This window comes from Anomaloglossus baeobatrachus, chromosome 2 (genome assembly GCF_048569485.1).
Source record: "Anomaloglossus baeobatrachus isolate aAnoBae1 chromosome 2, aAnoBae1.hap1, whole genome shotgun sequence".
NCBI classification, from domain to species: Eukaryota; Metazoa; Chordata; class Amphibia; order Anura; family Aromobatidae; genus Anomaloglossus; species Anomaloglossus baeobatrachus.
Genome location: NC_134354.1, coordinates 564835961 through 564849173, shown reverse-complemented (window position 1 = coordinate 564849173; position 13213 = coordinate 564835961). Strand labels below are relative to the sequence as shown.

Sequence of the window (13213 nt, the reverse complement as noted above, 5' to 3'; positions counted from 1 at the left end):
TCCCAGTGCAAAATACAAGGCGCCTTTATCTTGTATGTGTCTATAATTATCCGCCACATGTTGTTTCTGTAAATGAAATATTTGCATAGCGTTCTACCTGCGAAAATAAAACCTTCTAACCGCGTTCACCCTTACGTAACGCAAAGTGTATTGTATGCAGGGGGAGAAAAAAAGAGAGCTGAAGCGATACCTATGGTAACACAGTTAATCAAATCAGCTTCTAAATGTTGTCATGAATATTACATTAACCTTAGCGGAGCCTTATGATGTTTCAGAAATGTGTCTCATCATGTGAAAAAAAATCAAAAAAAGGTGTCTATTCGTATAGGATCAAATAAAGCTTTTTATAAAAAAAAAAAAGAAAAAAGATGGGAAAAAAACCCCTTCCAACTCCTCCTACTCTATCTGTGCCTGCAATTCAGAGGCAGCACAGGCAGTGAAAGACAGGGAAATTTATTTCTAATGCACACCAGTGCTTGAAGCAGCAGGGACAGTGAGAGCAGGGAAAGGTCTGCCTGCTTCCACCCACAGCAAGCAGCTGGAAGGAGGTCTGGATATACATCACTTCTGCTGGGTTAAATAAGATTGCACAGATCCCAGGGATTGATGGTATCCTATTGACACTTGCAGAGGGGAGTTTGTGCCATCTTCATCTTCCAGGCTTGCTTGGGTGATATTTGTTGGGCTTGGTGCTACAACTGCAGTCTTTTAGTAACATGTATCCTTCCTTGGCTTTGGATGCTCTACAGATCCACCCTTCCTTATAGCAATCAAGTGCTAGGCAATGGTTTTTACTTCGGGGATCTTACATGTCTCACTGCTCTAAGATTAGTTTTTTTGGCCTCTCTTGGGATTTCTTTAGCTCACTTCATTTGGCTGCATGCTGGAAAGGAAAATTGCACACTTTGGTACCAGCCCAGTGTTGATGTAGTAATAATCATTAATCTTATCTGAAAGCGGAAAAAAAAAAAAGAGATACAACACAGCTCTCTAATTGAGGAGTCTCGAAAGAAATAAACCCTGCACGGAAATAAGACTGGGCGACGCTAGGAAAATAATCATTTTCTATGGTTAAATTGGTACCCTTGTTCTGGAGAACTGATCACAATCTCTTATTATGCAACAACAAGGATTTCTTCGTTCTCAGGGTGTCTAAGCTGCTGGATTGCTTTTCGCCCAAATCAATGTGGTTTCTTTGGAACATTTTCAGCAAAGGAACGCATATGCTGCAGTGTCTTTGTGGCAAGAGTCTTAAGAAAAACAAGAACCCAAGTGGTAAGCATGATAAAAATGCACATTGCATGATTATACCTTCATGTCATTCTGTGGCTGAGAAAACAGAAGAAAATCATCTTGCCATGAGGCCGATACAATATTTGTGCACTGTTCCTTCAGATTTCATATTTAGTTTTCTATATATTTGGCTTGAGAAGATATCTCACCCAGTTCTGGTGTGTGCCCATTTTCCAAAGGAGTGGCAACTTTGTTTGTTTTGTGTTCTATTTAATAAAGGTTTGTTTAGTAATTATTGTAAATGCAGGTATCTGGCATGTAGGCATCTTTCTGAGAAAGCCCTACTTGAGTTATATACCTTGGCGATGGCTCTATGGCACCTACATCCTACAAGACTTTCAGATTAGCTGACAAATATTCCAAACACGAACAACCTCTCAAAAGTAGAAAAAAAAATCCCAAACAGTGTCAGGCTGTTACACATTTGTGCCTCTTCATAATGCCCTGAACGCATGGCAGTGCCATTCAGAGGAGATCACAACCTAAGTGAATATATTGTGAGCATTTGTTTCTTCATGTTACAAATTACATACAAGATGTGATTTCCATGCAGCATCACTGGCGCTTTTATGTGATGCAGTGAAACCAGCCAGCACAGGGTTAATATTTGCAGTATACTGTGTAGGCTCCTTCCAGCAGGAGATTAACAGCATTTCTTAGTCCCATTCATTTTTCAGGACACCTTTTGTGAGGCTCCTCGGGGCTTTATTCAATAATATCATAAAGGAAAGCCATGCATTATAGGCTCATTTCCACTATTGTTGTTATTTAATGGAGGGGATGGAGCTGGGTGTCCCTGTATTTGGTATCTCCCCATGGCCTGCGTTTTTCTGTTGGAGGGAGTGCAGACGGGGGGTTACATGAATATAATGAAACATTTTCTGTTGGATTCCTCCGGTCTTGCATGACCTGCAGTTCCTTTCGCTCCCAGTCCCATCAAGAGCAATGAATCCCTGGTTTGCCTCTGACGTTGGCACTGCAGTGTAGTAGATCATAGATTTTTTTTTTCTTTGCAATTGTGACATCCCAACATCAACAAACAGCAGAACCTGTAGGGTCACCCTTTATCGGGCTATGACAATATTCTTGTAGGATTCTCCGATTGCATGTTTGCTCGTTATTTCAGGGTATATAGAGTGAGGCAATGCTTTGCAGGGCTGGAATTTTCTAAGTGTGTGTTGTCATATCATTCTGCAGCAAAGAGTACTTCTTAGAATACCAAAGAGGTGGAATTATCCTGGCTGTCTTCTTGCAGGTCTGAGGGCCGGGTGGTTGTTGTGTTACCTACTCTGGAGGGTACCAGTTCACAGAGGTTCTCAATTACTGCAGTGAGCTAGAAGAGGTTAGATGTGTGCCATACCTGGCCTCTATTGAGAAGCAAGAAACGTACACTCCAGTCATAGTCAGGCTGCCTGCATTGCCTGCTTTACATGTAGACAGCATTGTAGATGCATAAGAAAACCAAGAAGCACATTTGCACTGGAGTATTTTCAGTAGGCCATGGAAACAATAAAATAGTTGGCAATTTTGTGCTCTTACTGTTTAAGGTGAAATATTATGGACATTTGTATCTACATGATATCTACATGACTCATTGTATTGTATGTTTTATTAACCGATGTGGGTCTTTATGTGTACATTTGCAAGTGATACAAAGAAAACATGTGTCCCAAACTTCTCCACAATCGGAATTGGGAGGTTTTTGCCATTGCATGCAAAGTATATGTATATTTAAAAATAAAGTGTATCCAACTACACACACACATACACATACACACACTCACTCTCTAACACTACATTGCAGTAAGGAAGAGACTCAACTAACAGTGTATAACACACACACACAAGCACACATGCATAACATACATACACGCACACATGCATACACACACACGCATACATACACACACACGCACACACACTACATTGCAGTAAGGTAGAGACTCAACTAACAGTGTATAACACGCACACACACAAGCACACATGCATAAACATACATACACGCACACACATGCATACTTACACACATGCATATGTACACACACGTATACATACACACACACACACTACATTGCAGTAAGGAAGAGACTCAACTAACAGTGTACAACACACACAGGCACACATATGCATACACATACATACTTACACACATATACGCGTACACACATGCATACATATATACACACACATGTATACATATATACACACACGCACTTCGACTCCCCTAACAGTTTACATCAGCAGTACTGGAGGCAGTGTAGAGGGCTTTATTCCCAAGGTACAAATCCTGAAAAGAATTTAATCAATTACCTTTCAGTCCAATGCAATCAATGTAACCCTTAATGCACAAATAAAGGATTCCAGTGAGAGATCTATTCTAGAAAGAGAGCTTTCAGGGGAAGCCATTTGCTCATGGAAAATTAGGTGGCTCAGTGGAAACTTTCATTCATCATTTGTGCCTTCATTAGCTTCCAGCTGATCATTGGATGCTGCCCCAAAAATATTTTACCTTTTTGAATTTTCCATGTTGGTGGGCTGTAGTCGCTACTCGGTTGCTACTTTTTTTCTTGTTGGGTCTGGTAGCTCTTAAAGCTGTGATATTTGAAGACAATAGCAAACAAGCAGCTATTGACCAGACTCTGGTAACTGTTTTTGCGTTCATGGCTTCTATTTATCTTATTAGTTATTCCTAAACCATCCCTGGATACTGTTTTGTATATAAATCCCTAATAATGATGCAACTTCACACATCTTTGCACTCATCATTGATCTGTATATCCATTTTCAGAAAGTTACTGTACCCATGTTCTGCTGACCGTCGAGCATCAGTTGTGTTCGGTACTTTGCACTTATATTCACTGTTATTATTTAGTGTTTTATTTCTTCAGCCAAGTTTTATATTATTTTAGTCTTCAACAAAATGTTATCATCTATTAGAAGAAATGTCTGATAAATTCAGGGATGTAGCTAAACACTGAATGTGCTGGGACTTTGATAAACATTTGTTTAGTATCAAAAATCCACTTTCTTTATGAACCACAATGTAGGAGTCGTTCGGATGGTCAGAACCTAGTAGTAACATTGTCCTACATAGCTTTCTAGATGTATATTGTACATACAACGATTGATCTATATGTTTCAGTAATACCCAATTGGAGCCCTGTAGTTGCATAAGTCTTCATGTGTCTCATATGTGGCCAAATATGTACAGTATGTCGCAGCTTTTTTCAGTAAAAATGGTGAAGAGAGAGATTTACAAAGATAAATCTGTCCCACCATAAAGAATAGATGAGCAATTCATTTTTTTTCATTTGTTATGAGACGGTATCATCGTGATTTTTAACAGTTGTATTGTAAGTAGGGTTGAGTTTATGAATAGGGATGATCGAATACCTCAAATATTCAGCAATGCCCATATTCGCCGAATAGGTCACCGTTATTCGACTATTTGCGAATATTCGATGCGCAATGTAAGTCTATGGGAAACCCAAATAGTTGCCGAATAGCAGCTATTAGGGATTCCCATAGACTTACATTGCGCATCGAAAATTTGCATAGCGGCAACCCATTCATCGGATATTCGCAAAGCCGAATATTGCCGAACATTTGTGATATTCGATCATCCCTATTTATGAATCAGTTTTAATTTATGGTTGAGGTCTAAAAATATGGATGTGAAATAAAAATAAACATGTTTGTCTTCCGATTGCACCCAGCCCAAGCAGAGTGCACTATATAGCCTTTTGGTTTCATGAACAGCGACAATATACTGAGTTATCCACTGTACTTTTAGATAGCTTTGAAGCTACGAGTCCCCCCTAAAATATTAGCTGTCTTGGCACTCTCTACATCTTTACCACTGCACGTATCAGTAAATGTGGCATCTGCCTCCAGCGACTGTTCTCAAGATCCACAATAGGAACTTCAATATACAATGCTACAGGATAAGAACAAATTGCTCAGTTCTAAAAAGTTAGAACTGCTTTAGGGTACAGTATTTCATTAAATTTCAGGAAGTTCCATGAAGAACATTGATACATAGAAGAGTGTTCCAACTATTATTTCATCCTAAGTGTCCCTGTTTTCACCCAATAAACTTAATAAACCTAAGTGTCTCCAATTTTTGACCTAATAAATGATTCTACATTAATACATACAGTACTTTATATGTGTCAGTCCAGTTTATAATTGTACATATACAGTATATATATATATATATATATATATATATATATATATATATATATATATATATATATAAAATTCTGGCCTACAGTACCATATCACAGACTCCACTAACATCCAAAGTAGTGTATGAAACACCAATGGATATTCATTTTTATGCCTTTGGCTCTACTGTCTCAAAAACTTTTGAGTTCAAGCAAGTATATGTGGCTCTGTACTTAGTTTTGTGAGCATGAAGTGTTTCCAGCAAAATTAATATTTGATGTATATACTTACCTGCCAACGTTCCCGAACAGAAATTCAACACAAAATAGGTCACTACCCTGATATGCAGTAAGTATTCCAACTTCAATCTAAAATTCCCTTTTTTCTCTGCTTCTTTTATACTAAATGATGTTCCTCTAACACATCACAATTTGTGTATATACTATGTGTATATACCGTGCCTAGAAGATAAAAGGGATCTTAGTGTATTACACTACTATGTTAGGTTTATAATATCAATCTGTAGATATATTTGTGTAGACATTGCTTTGCTTTTAGATGTCCCAGTAATAGTGCAGAATAATAAGTAACATCACATGTATTGTTACGTTCCGAAATTGCATGTTGGGATTTCCCATTTGTAGGATTTCATGACCTTTTATAAATACTATCAAAGGAGATTTCAATCATGACCATTTTTAGATTCACTAGCTTCACATCAGATGTTTTTATTACTGTCATTCTCTAATGTTATTATTGAGTACAAATGAAAACAGCATTCAGATATTAGCAATTTAGTTACATGGGGATATACAGTGGGGGGAAAAAGTATTTAGTCAGACACAATTGTGCAAGTTCTCCCACTTAAAAAGATGAGAGGCCTGTAATTGACATCATAGGTAGACCACAACTGTGAGAGACAAAATGAGAAAACAAATCTAGAAAATCACCTTGTCTGATTTGGCAAAATTTTATTTGCAAATTATTGTGGAAAATAAGTATTTGGTCAATAACAAAAGTTAATATCAATATTTTGTTATATAGCCTTTGTTGGCAATGACAGAGGTCAAATGTTTTCGCTAAGTCTTCATAAGGTTGGCACACACTGTTGGTGGTAAGTTGGCCCATTTCTCCATGCAGATCTCCTCTAGAGCAGTGATGTTTGGGCCTGTCGCTGGGCAACACGGACTTTGAACTCCCTCCAAAGGTTTTTTTATGGGGTTGAGACCTGGAGACTGGCTAGGCCACTCTAAGACCTTCATATGCCTCTTACGAAGCCACTCCTTCAGTGCGCTGGTGGTGTGCTTGGGATCATTATCATACTGAAAGACCCAGAAACGTTTCATCTTCAATGCCGTTGCTGATGGAAGGAGATGGCACTCTTTGGATGCAACTCAGCATTCTATCTCCTCCAAACACGACGAGGGGAACACATCTGGCACTACAGGATCTGAGTCCCTGGCAGCGTAGTGTGTTACTGATGGTAGCCTTTGTTACAATGGTCCCAGCTCTATGCAGGTCATTCACTAGGGCCCCCTTGTGTGGTTCTGGGATTTTTGCTCACTGTTCTTGTGATCATTTTGACCCCACAGGGTGAGATCTTATGTGGAGCCCCAGATTGAGGGAGATTATCAGTGGTCTTGTATGTCTTCCATTTTCTTATTATTGCTCCCACAGTTGATTTTATCACACCAAGCTATTTGCCTATTGCAGATTCAGTCTTCCCAGCCTAGTGCAGGGCTATAATTTTGTTTCTGGTGTCCTTCGACAGCTCTTTGGTCCTCACCATAGTGGAGTTTGGAGTGTGACTGTTTGAGGTTGTGGACAGGTGTCTTTTATACTGGTAATAAGTTCAAACAGATGCCTTACTACAGGTAATGAGTGGAGGACATAGGAGCCTCTTAAAGAAGACGTTACAGGTCAGTGAGAGCCAGAAATCTTGCATGTTTTTAGATGACTAAATACTTATTTTCCACCATAATTTGCAAAAAAAATCTTGACAAATTAGACAAGGTGATTTTCTGGATTTGTTTTCTCATTTTGTCTCTCATAGTTGTGGTCTACCTATGATGTCAATTACAGGCCTCTCTCATCTTTTTAAGTGGGAGAACTTGCACAAATGGTGGCTGACTAAATACGTATTTTCCCCACTGTATTCACACAATCCAAAAACATACAAATGCCTGAACATGCACTAGCACAACAGATTTCTGAAAATTACAAGTACTATGACAGTGCAGCAGAAAACAAGCAAGCATTTTGCTTCAATTATGGCTATGATGCTTTGTTTCCAAACTATACCAGGGGCTGTGCAGAAAGTAGTTACAAAACTGATCCATGATGAATGGGTTGGACTGATTAAAGGGGTACTCCAGGGAGATAGAATAATTTTTTTTATCACTGCCCTTATATCCTCACAATATCTGTAATTTAGTGTGACTCTAGAGCTGCTCTTTGCTGCTCCCCCTCCCCTCTGAGACATTATATCACACATCAGAGGGTGAGGCCTGCTCCATGCTCTTAATTACAGCCACCCCTGATAATAGCTACCATGCCCCCTGTTCTCAGACTGCAGGGAGGCAGATATGATCAGGACGCTTACTGGCTATGCCACCTGGTCTTGGACAGAATAGAAGCATAAAGCAAGCCCCTCCCTTGATGTGTAACGTAACGTCCCAGAGGGGAGGGGGGCAGTGAACAGCGGCTCCAGCGTCACACTGAATTACAGATACAGTGAGGTTATAGAACAGCACTGTGCATTTCATCTTTATAACTTTATGAGGGCAAGGTCAGCAGAATAATTTTTTTTTATCTCCCTTGATGCCCCTTTAAAAGAGTGCCAGAACACTACTAACCTTTTAGTTGGGCTGTCCACTTCCACATAAGGTTGTCAACTGCTCCTACCAATAACTTAAGGGATTAATTGAAATGTGCTATTTATTAAAACTTTAAAACGAAGTCCTTTCTTATACTTAGGGCGGCTTTGCACGTTGCAACATCGCACGTGCGATGTCGGTGGGGTCAAATCGAAAGTGACGCACATCCGGCGTCACTTTCGACATCGTTATGTGTAAATCCTAGATGATACGATTAACGAGCGCAAAAGCGTTGTTATCGTATCATCGGTGCAGGCTCTGACTTTTTCATAATTACGCTGCCGCGACAGGTACGATGCTGTTCCTCGTTCCTGCGGCAGCACACATCGCTGTGTGTGAAGCCGCAGGAGCGAGCAACATCTCCTTACCTGCCGCCGGCGGCTGTGCGGAAGGAAGAAGGTGGGCGGGATGTTTACATCCTGCTCATCTCCGCCCCTCCGCCGCTATTGGCTGCCTGTCGTGTGACGTCGCTATGACAACGCACGACCCGCCCCCTTAGGAAGGAGGCGGGTCGCCGGCCAGAGCGACGGTCGCAGGGCAGGTAAGTGCATGTGAAGCTGGCGTAGCGATAATTTTCGCTACGCCAGCTATCACATGATATCGTACCTGCGACGGGGGCGGGGACTATCGCATGCGACATGGCAGCATCGGCTTGCGATGTCGCAACGTGCAAAGCCCGCCTTACCCTCCAGGGGCTTCATTGTTTTTTTCCACAACTCTACAGCGCCATCTTGTGCCTGTAATGCTTGACTTGCCCGAAGACAGAAGTAATGTCACAAGCACTCAGTGCAAGTCTATGAGAACTGGAATGAGGCCAGAAGGAGGCTCTCATAGACATATATTGATTTGTGGCCTTCGGCACCCTTCATAATTCACTGGAGCCTTTGGCAGGTTACAAATCACCGTAGACAGACGGGTTAAGATGGTAGGAGGTGAATATAAGATAGGAGACTTAGGGGTACTTTGCACACTCGGTGGGGTCAAATTGAAAGTGACGCACATTCGGCGTCGCTGTCTATCGGAGTGTGTAAATCCTTTTTGATACGATTAACGAGCGCAAAAGCGTCGTAATCGTATCATGAGTGTAGTGTCCGACATTTTCATAATTTCGCTGCAGCGAAGGTACGATATTGTTCCTCGTTCCCCTGCAGCAGCACACATCGCTGTGTGAGAAGCTGCAGGAGCGAGGAACATCAGCGTACCTGCGTCACCGCGGCTCACGCCGGCTATGCGGAAGGACGGAGGTGGGCGGGATGTTTACGTCCCACTAATCTCCGCCCCTCCGCTTCTATTGGCCGCCTGCCGTGTGACGTCGCTGTGACGCTGCACGATCCGCCCCCTTAGGAAGGAGGCGGTTCGCCAGCCAGAGCGACGTCGCAGGGCAGCTATGTGCATGTGATGCTGCCGTAGCGATAATGTTCGCTACGGCAGCTATCACAAGATATCGCTGCTGCGATGAAGGCGGGGACTATCGCGCTCGGCATCGCTGCCATGGGCTTGCGATGTCGTAGTGTGCAAAGTACTCCTTACATTTAAATCACCACTCCAGCACTGAAGTAAAAAAAAACAAAAAAACTGGAGTGGGGCTTTAAAGTCCATCTTCTCTTAACTGAAGTTTGTTTTTTTGTTTGTTTACTGCTTGTTGTCCATATTACCTGCCAGTGCTGCCGTCTAGCAGTGGTGGATAAATATGAAATGTTGACAAGGTCTTCACAAAAGAATTTGTAGGCCCTGCTGTAAGGCCCCCTTCACACGTCTGTGAAAATCACGCACGTGTTTCACGGACCTGTCAAAGGTGCGTTTTCCCCTCCATGAGCCGTGTTTATGGCACTACGTGTGTTCTCCGTGTGTTTTCCGTGATAACACACGGAGAACAGGAACTTTCTCCTCACCTGTCCCTAGCGTCGCTGTCTGTGGTGCTGATCTTCGGTCTCCAGTCCTGCCGACTCTCCACTGCTGCTGTTCCAGCCGCAGTGAAGTGAATATGCAATGAGCATAATGAGCGGCGGTCGGCAGCAAGTGACAGCTGCGGCAGAGACTGCAGGGCTGGAGAAGGTGAGTAAAATTTTGTTATTTTTTTCTCTGACACGTGAGTTTTCTCCGGCGCGTGTCACACGGGAGCACATCCACACTACATCCGTGTGGTCCATATGCGGGCCGTGTGACACCCGTGATGCCGGAGAAAACGTGGACATGTCTACGTGTGGAACACACGGACACGCATATGCTCCACACGTACACATGTTCCATGGCAAAACATTGATTTTAATGGGTCTTCGCGTGCCCGTTTCTCCGGTACATGCAGGAACGGACCTAACACATACCGGAGACACGTGCATGTGAAGGGGGCCTAAAGCTGAGCAGGAACGCTGGAGCTCGCGGCTAGCTCCCAATGTCAGTTAGCTTCAGTGCCACTGTACTTCTCTGATGCTGTAATGGCAAAGCTACTCCATCAATAGAATAAAGAGCGCACAATTTAGGCAAGCAGCATAGTGATGCCTGTGATCCAAACTGTCAGTCATCCAGAAGCACACCCCCCCCCACCCCAGCAAGCAGGAAACCGGGAATTTGGGAAGATGATCGGTTCAATTAGTCAGCCGTAATAGTGCATCCTTAGAGGTGCATGAGGCATTATACCTGTGTATAGCCCCAATTTTATATTGAGGCATATAAAAAACATTTCTTGTCAGGTTTTCATTTGAATCCCCCCCCCAGAAAAAAACTCATGACATACTTAAGAAAGTGCTATGTTACAGAGTTACTTGGCCCCGGAATCACTATTTCTGGCTAGGTATTATTTTCTTACTATGGAACTTTCTAAGCGTCATTACAGATGTGTTCATCCATATGTTTTGTTGACTTAATTAAACATTTCAAATTTCTCATGACTCAAATAAAATATATCACAATATGCTAGGAAAACCCTTGGCGAGCTGCAATTCAAATCACCACCGGTGGCCTACATTACATAGACCTCTCACGGCAGAGTATCACACAACCATGTCATGTTTCTTTTTGTATTCATTTTATGTCACACATCACAAAATAAATCAAGGAAAGGTAAAGTATCTTTATCTTACATACAGCACCATATGGCAGAACACTGAGTCCAAGCAGGTGTACTGCAGTAACCAGTGAGTCTCCCTTCCATTTTGGTAGGTATAAATATAGTACTAAGTCAGTTCCTTAATTAGCTTCCCCCCCCTCTGGCATCTAATATTTCGACACCTCTGGGAGCCATAAATTTAGATCCCAAAAATTCACTGAATATAGTTAGATAATTGGACCATTGAAGGTAAATAGTACTTGCTTGTTCACAAGTCAATCCTAAGACACAACCTTGCTTCTGCTACCGTGTTTCCCCGAAAATAAGAAACTGTATTGTATTATTTTTTGCCCCGAAAAATGTGCTAGGGCTTATTTTTGGGGTAGGGCATATTTTTGAGGAAACATGGGTTAATGGTAAGTTTACCTCTCCCCTTACAAAAGGGCAGACACCCCCCAGGAGAATCGCACTTACCAGACCCCGGACATCTGCATTGCTCCCGGTCCTCCTGCACTCCACAGGGGGTGCTCCCAGCAAGTCCTTGTGTGTTCCACAATGGAGTGCATCCCTCTGCTCTCTCTCCCACACACATATCCGATCGCAGTAACGGCACACACATTTAGTGATACTTTACTACTTCTGGCCGGCAGTGGGACCTAGGACACTGTAAAACATGAGTGGTGTGTTCTGTGGTGGAACACATTGAGGACCTGCTGGGAGTGCCTGCTGTGGATCGCAGGAAAACCTGCGAAGGATGTGTGTGTGAGAGCAGAGGCATTCTAGACCTGATGTGTATGTTTGAGCGGATCTGACAGCAACGCAGATCTCTGTCGCAGAGCCCATATTCCGTTGGCAACTACTGGCTGTAGCTGTTCGGGGTCTGGTGAGTGCGATTGCGTGGTCTGTCTTCTCTCTGTTGGGACTGTCTTCTCTCTGTTGGGACTGTCTTCTCTCTTTTTGGGTGTCCGCTTCCTTTTAATGAAGTGTCCTGCTCTAATCTCTAACTTTTTTAGCTGCATGGACACTTAATTGAACCATAACTAGGGCTTATTTTCGAAGTAGGGCTTATATTTAAGGCATACTCCAAAAAAGCCAAAAATTCCTATTATGACGTATTTTTGGGGTAAGGCTTATTTTTGTGTAAACACAGTATATATTGTTGTGATGCTGCTCAGGTTCTTTCTGGGCAAGCAACATGGAAACAATTTTCATTGTTTGTTCTCATCTAAATAGTGTATCACTAGCAAAAAACAGGAATGAAGATCCGGCAGTGGTGAGAATGGCTGAGCAAATGTGTCCATCAGTGTGCTCAGCCATTAGGTGGACGTGTACATTGCTATACACTGTGAACACCGGCTGGTACCATAGTTTGTAAGTAAATATTCTATCAATTCAATGCTATTTTGAATGCATTTAGCAAGTATTGGTCATTTGTTTAAAACAGTGCAAAATAATTACTGGTGGGATAACCCTTTTAAAGTGCTTGACAACTTTTTGCTGCTTCTGCACTTGTAGCTGATTTGAGATATTTTACAGTGAACCGTTCTATCAGTAAGGTGTCAGTCACACGTCAGTATTTTTATCAATATTTGTAGGCCAAAACCAAGAGCGTCATAGTTTTTCTCTATAGGTTCCAATCCTAGCTTTGGCATGCGAACACTGATAATTCATTTTCATCACAAATAACATGGGAAGAATGACATTTAAAGGATTTTAAATCCAATGGATTTAAAGGGCAGATCACATCCTTTGTTATACAGAATGTTGATATAATCCGTGTTTTCTTTCATGTATATTTTTGCCAAAATGGTGATTGGATCCTACCAGA

General features: G+C 42.0%; 1 protein-coding gene across 1 annotated transcript in view; it reads left to right on the top strand.

Moving 5' to 3' along the window:
• The first annotated feature begins 419 nt into the window (after positions 1 to 419).
• Positions 420 to 13213, top strand: part of FGF14 (fibroblast growth factor 14) — a 738072-nt gene continuing 725278 nt past the window's right edge. The window contains exon 1 of the mRNA XM_075336711.1: positions 420 to 1275. Within this exon, the coding sequence (XP_075192826.1) occupies positions 1068 to 1275 (208 nt within the window). The 5' untranslated portion in view covers positions 420 to 1067. The remainder of the gene's footprint in view (positions 1276 to 13213) is intronic.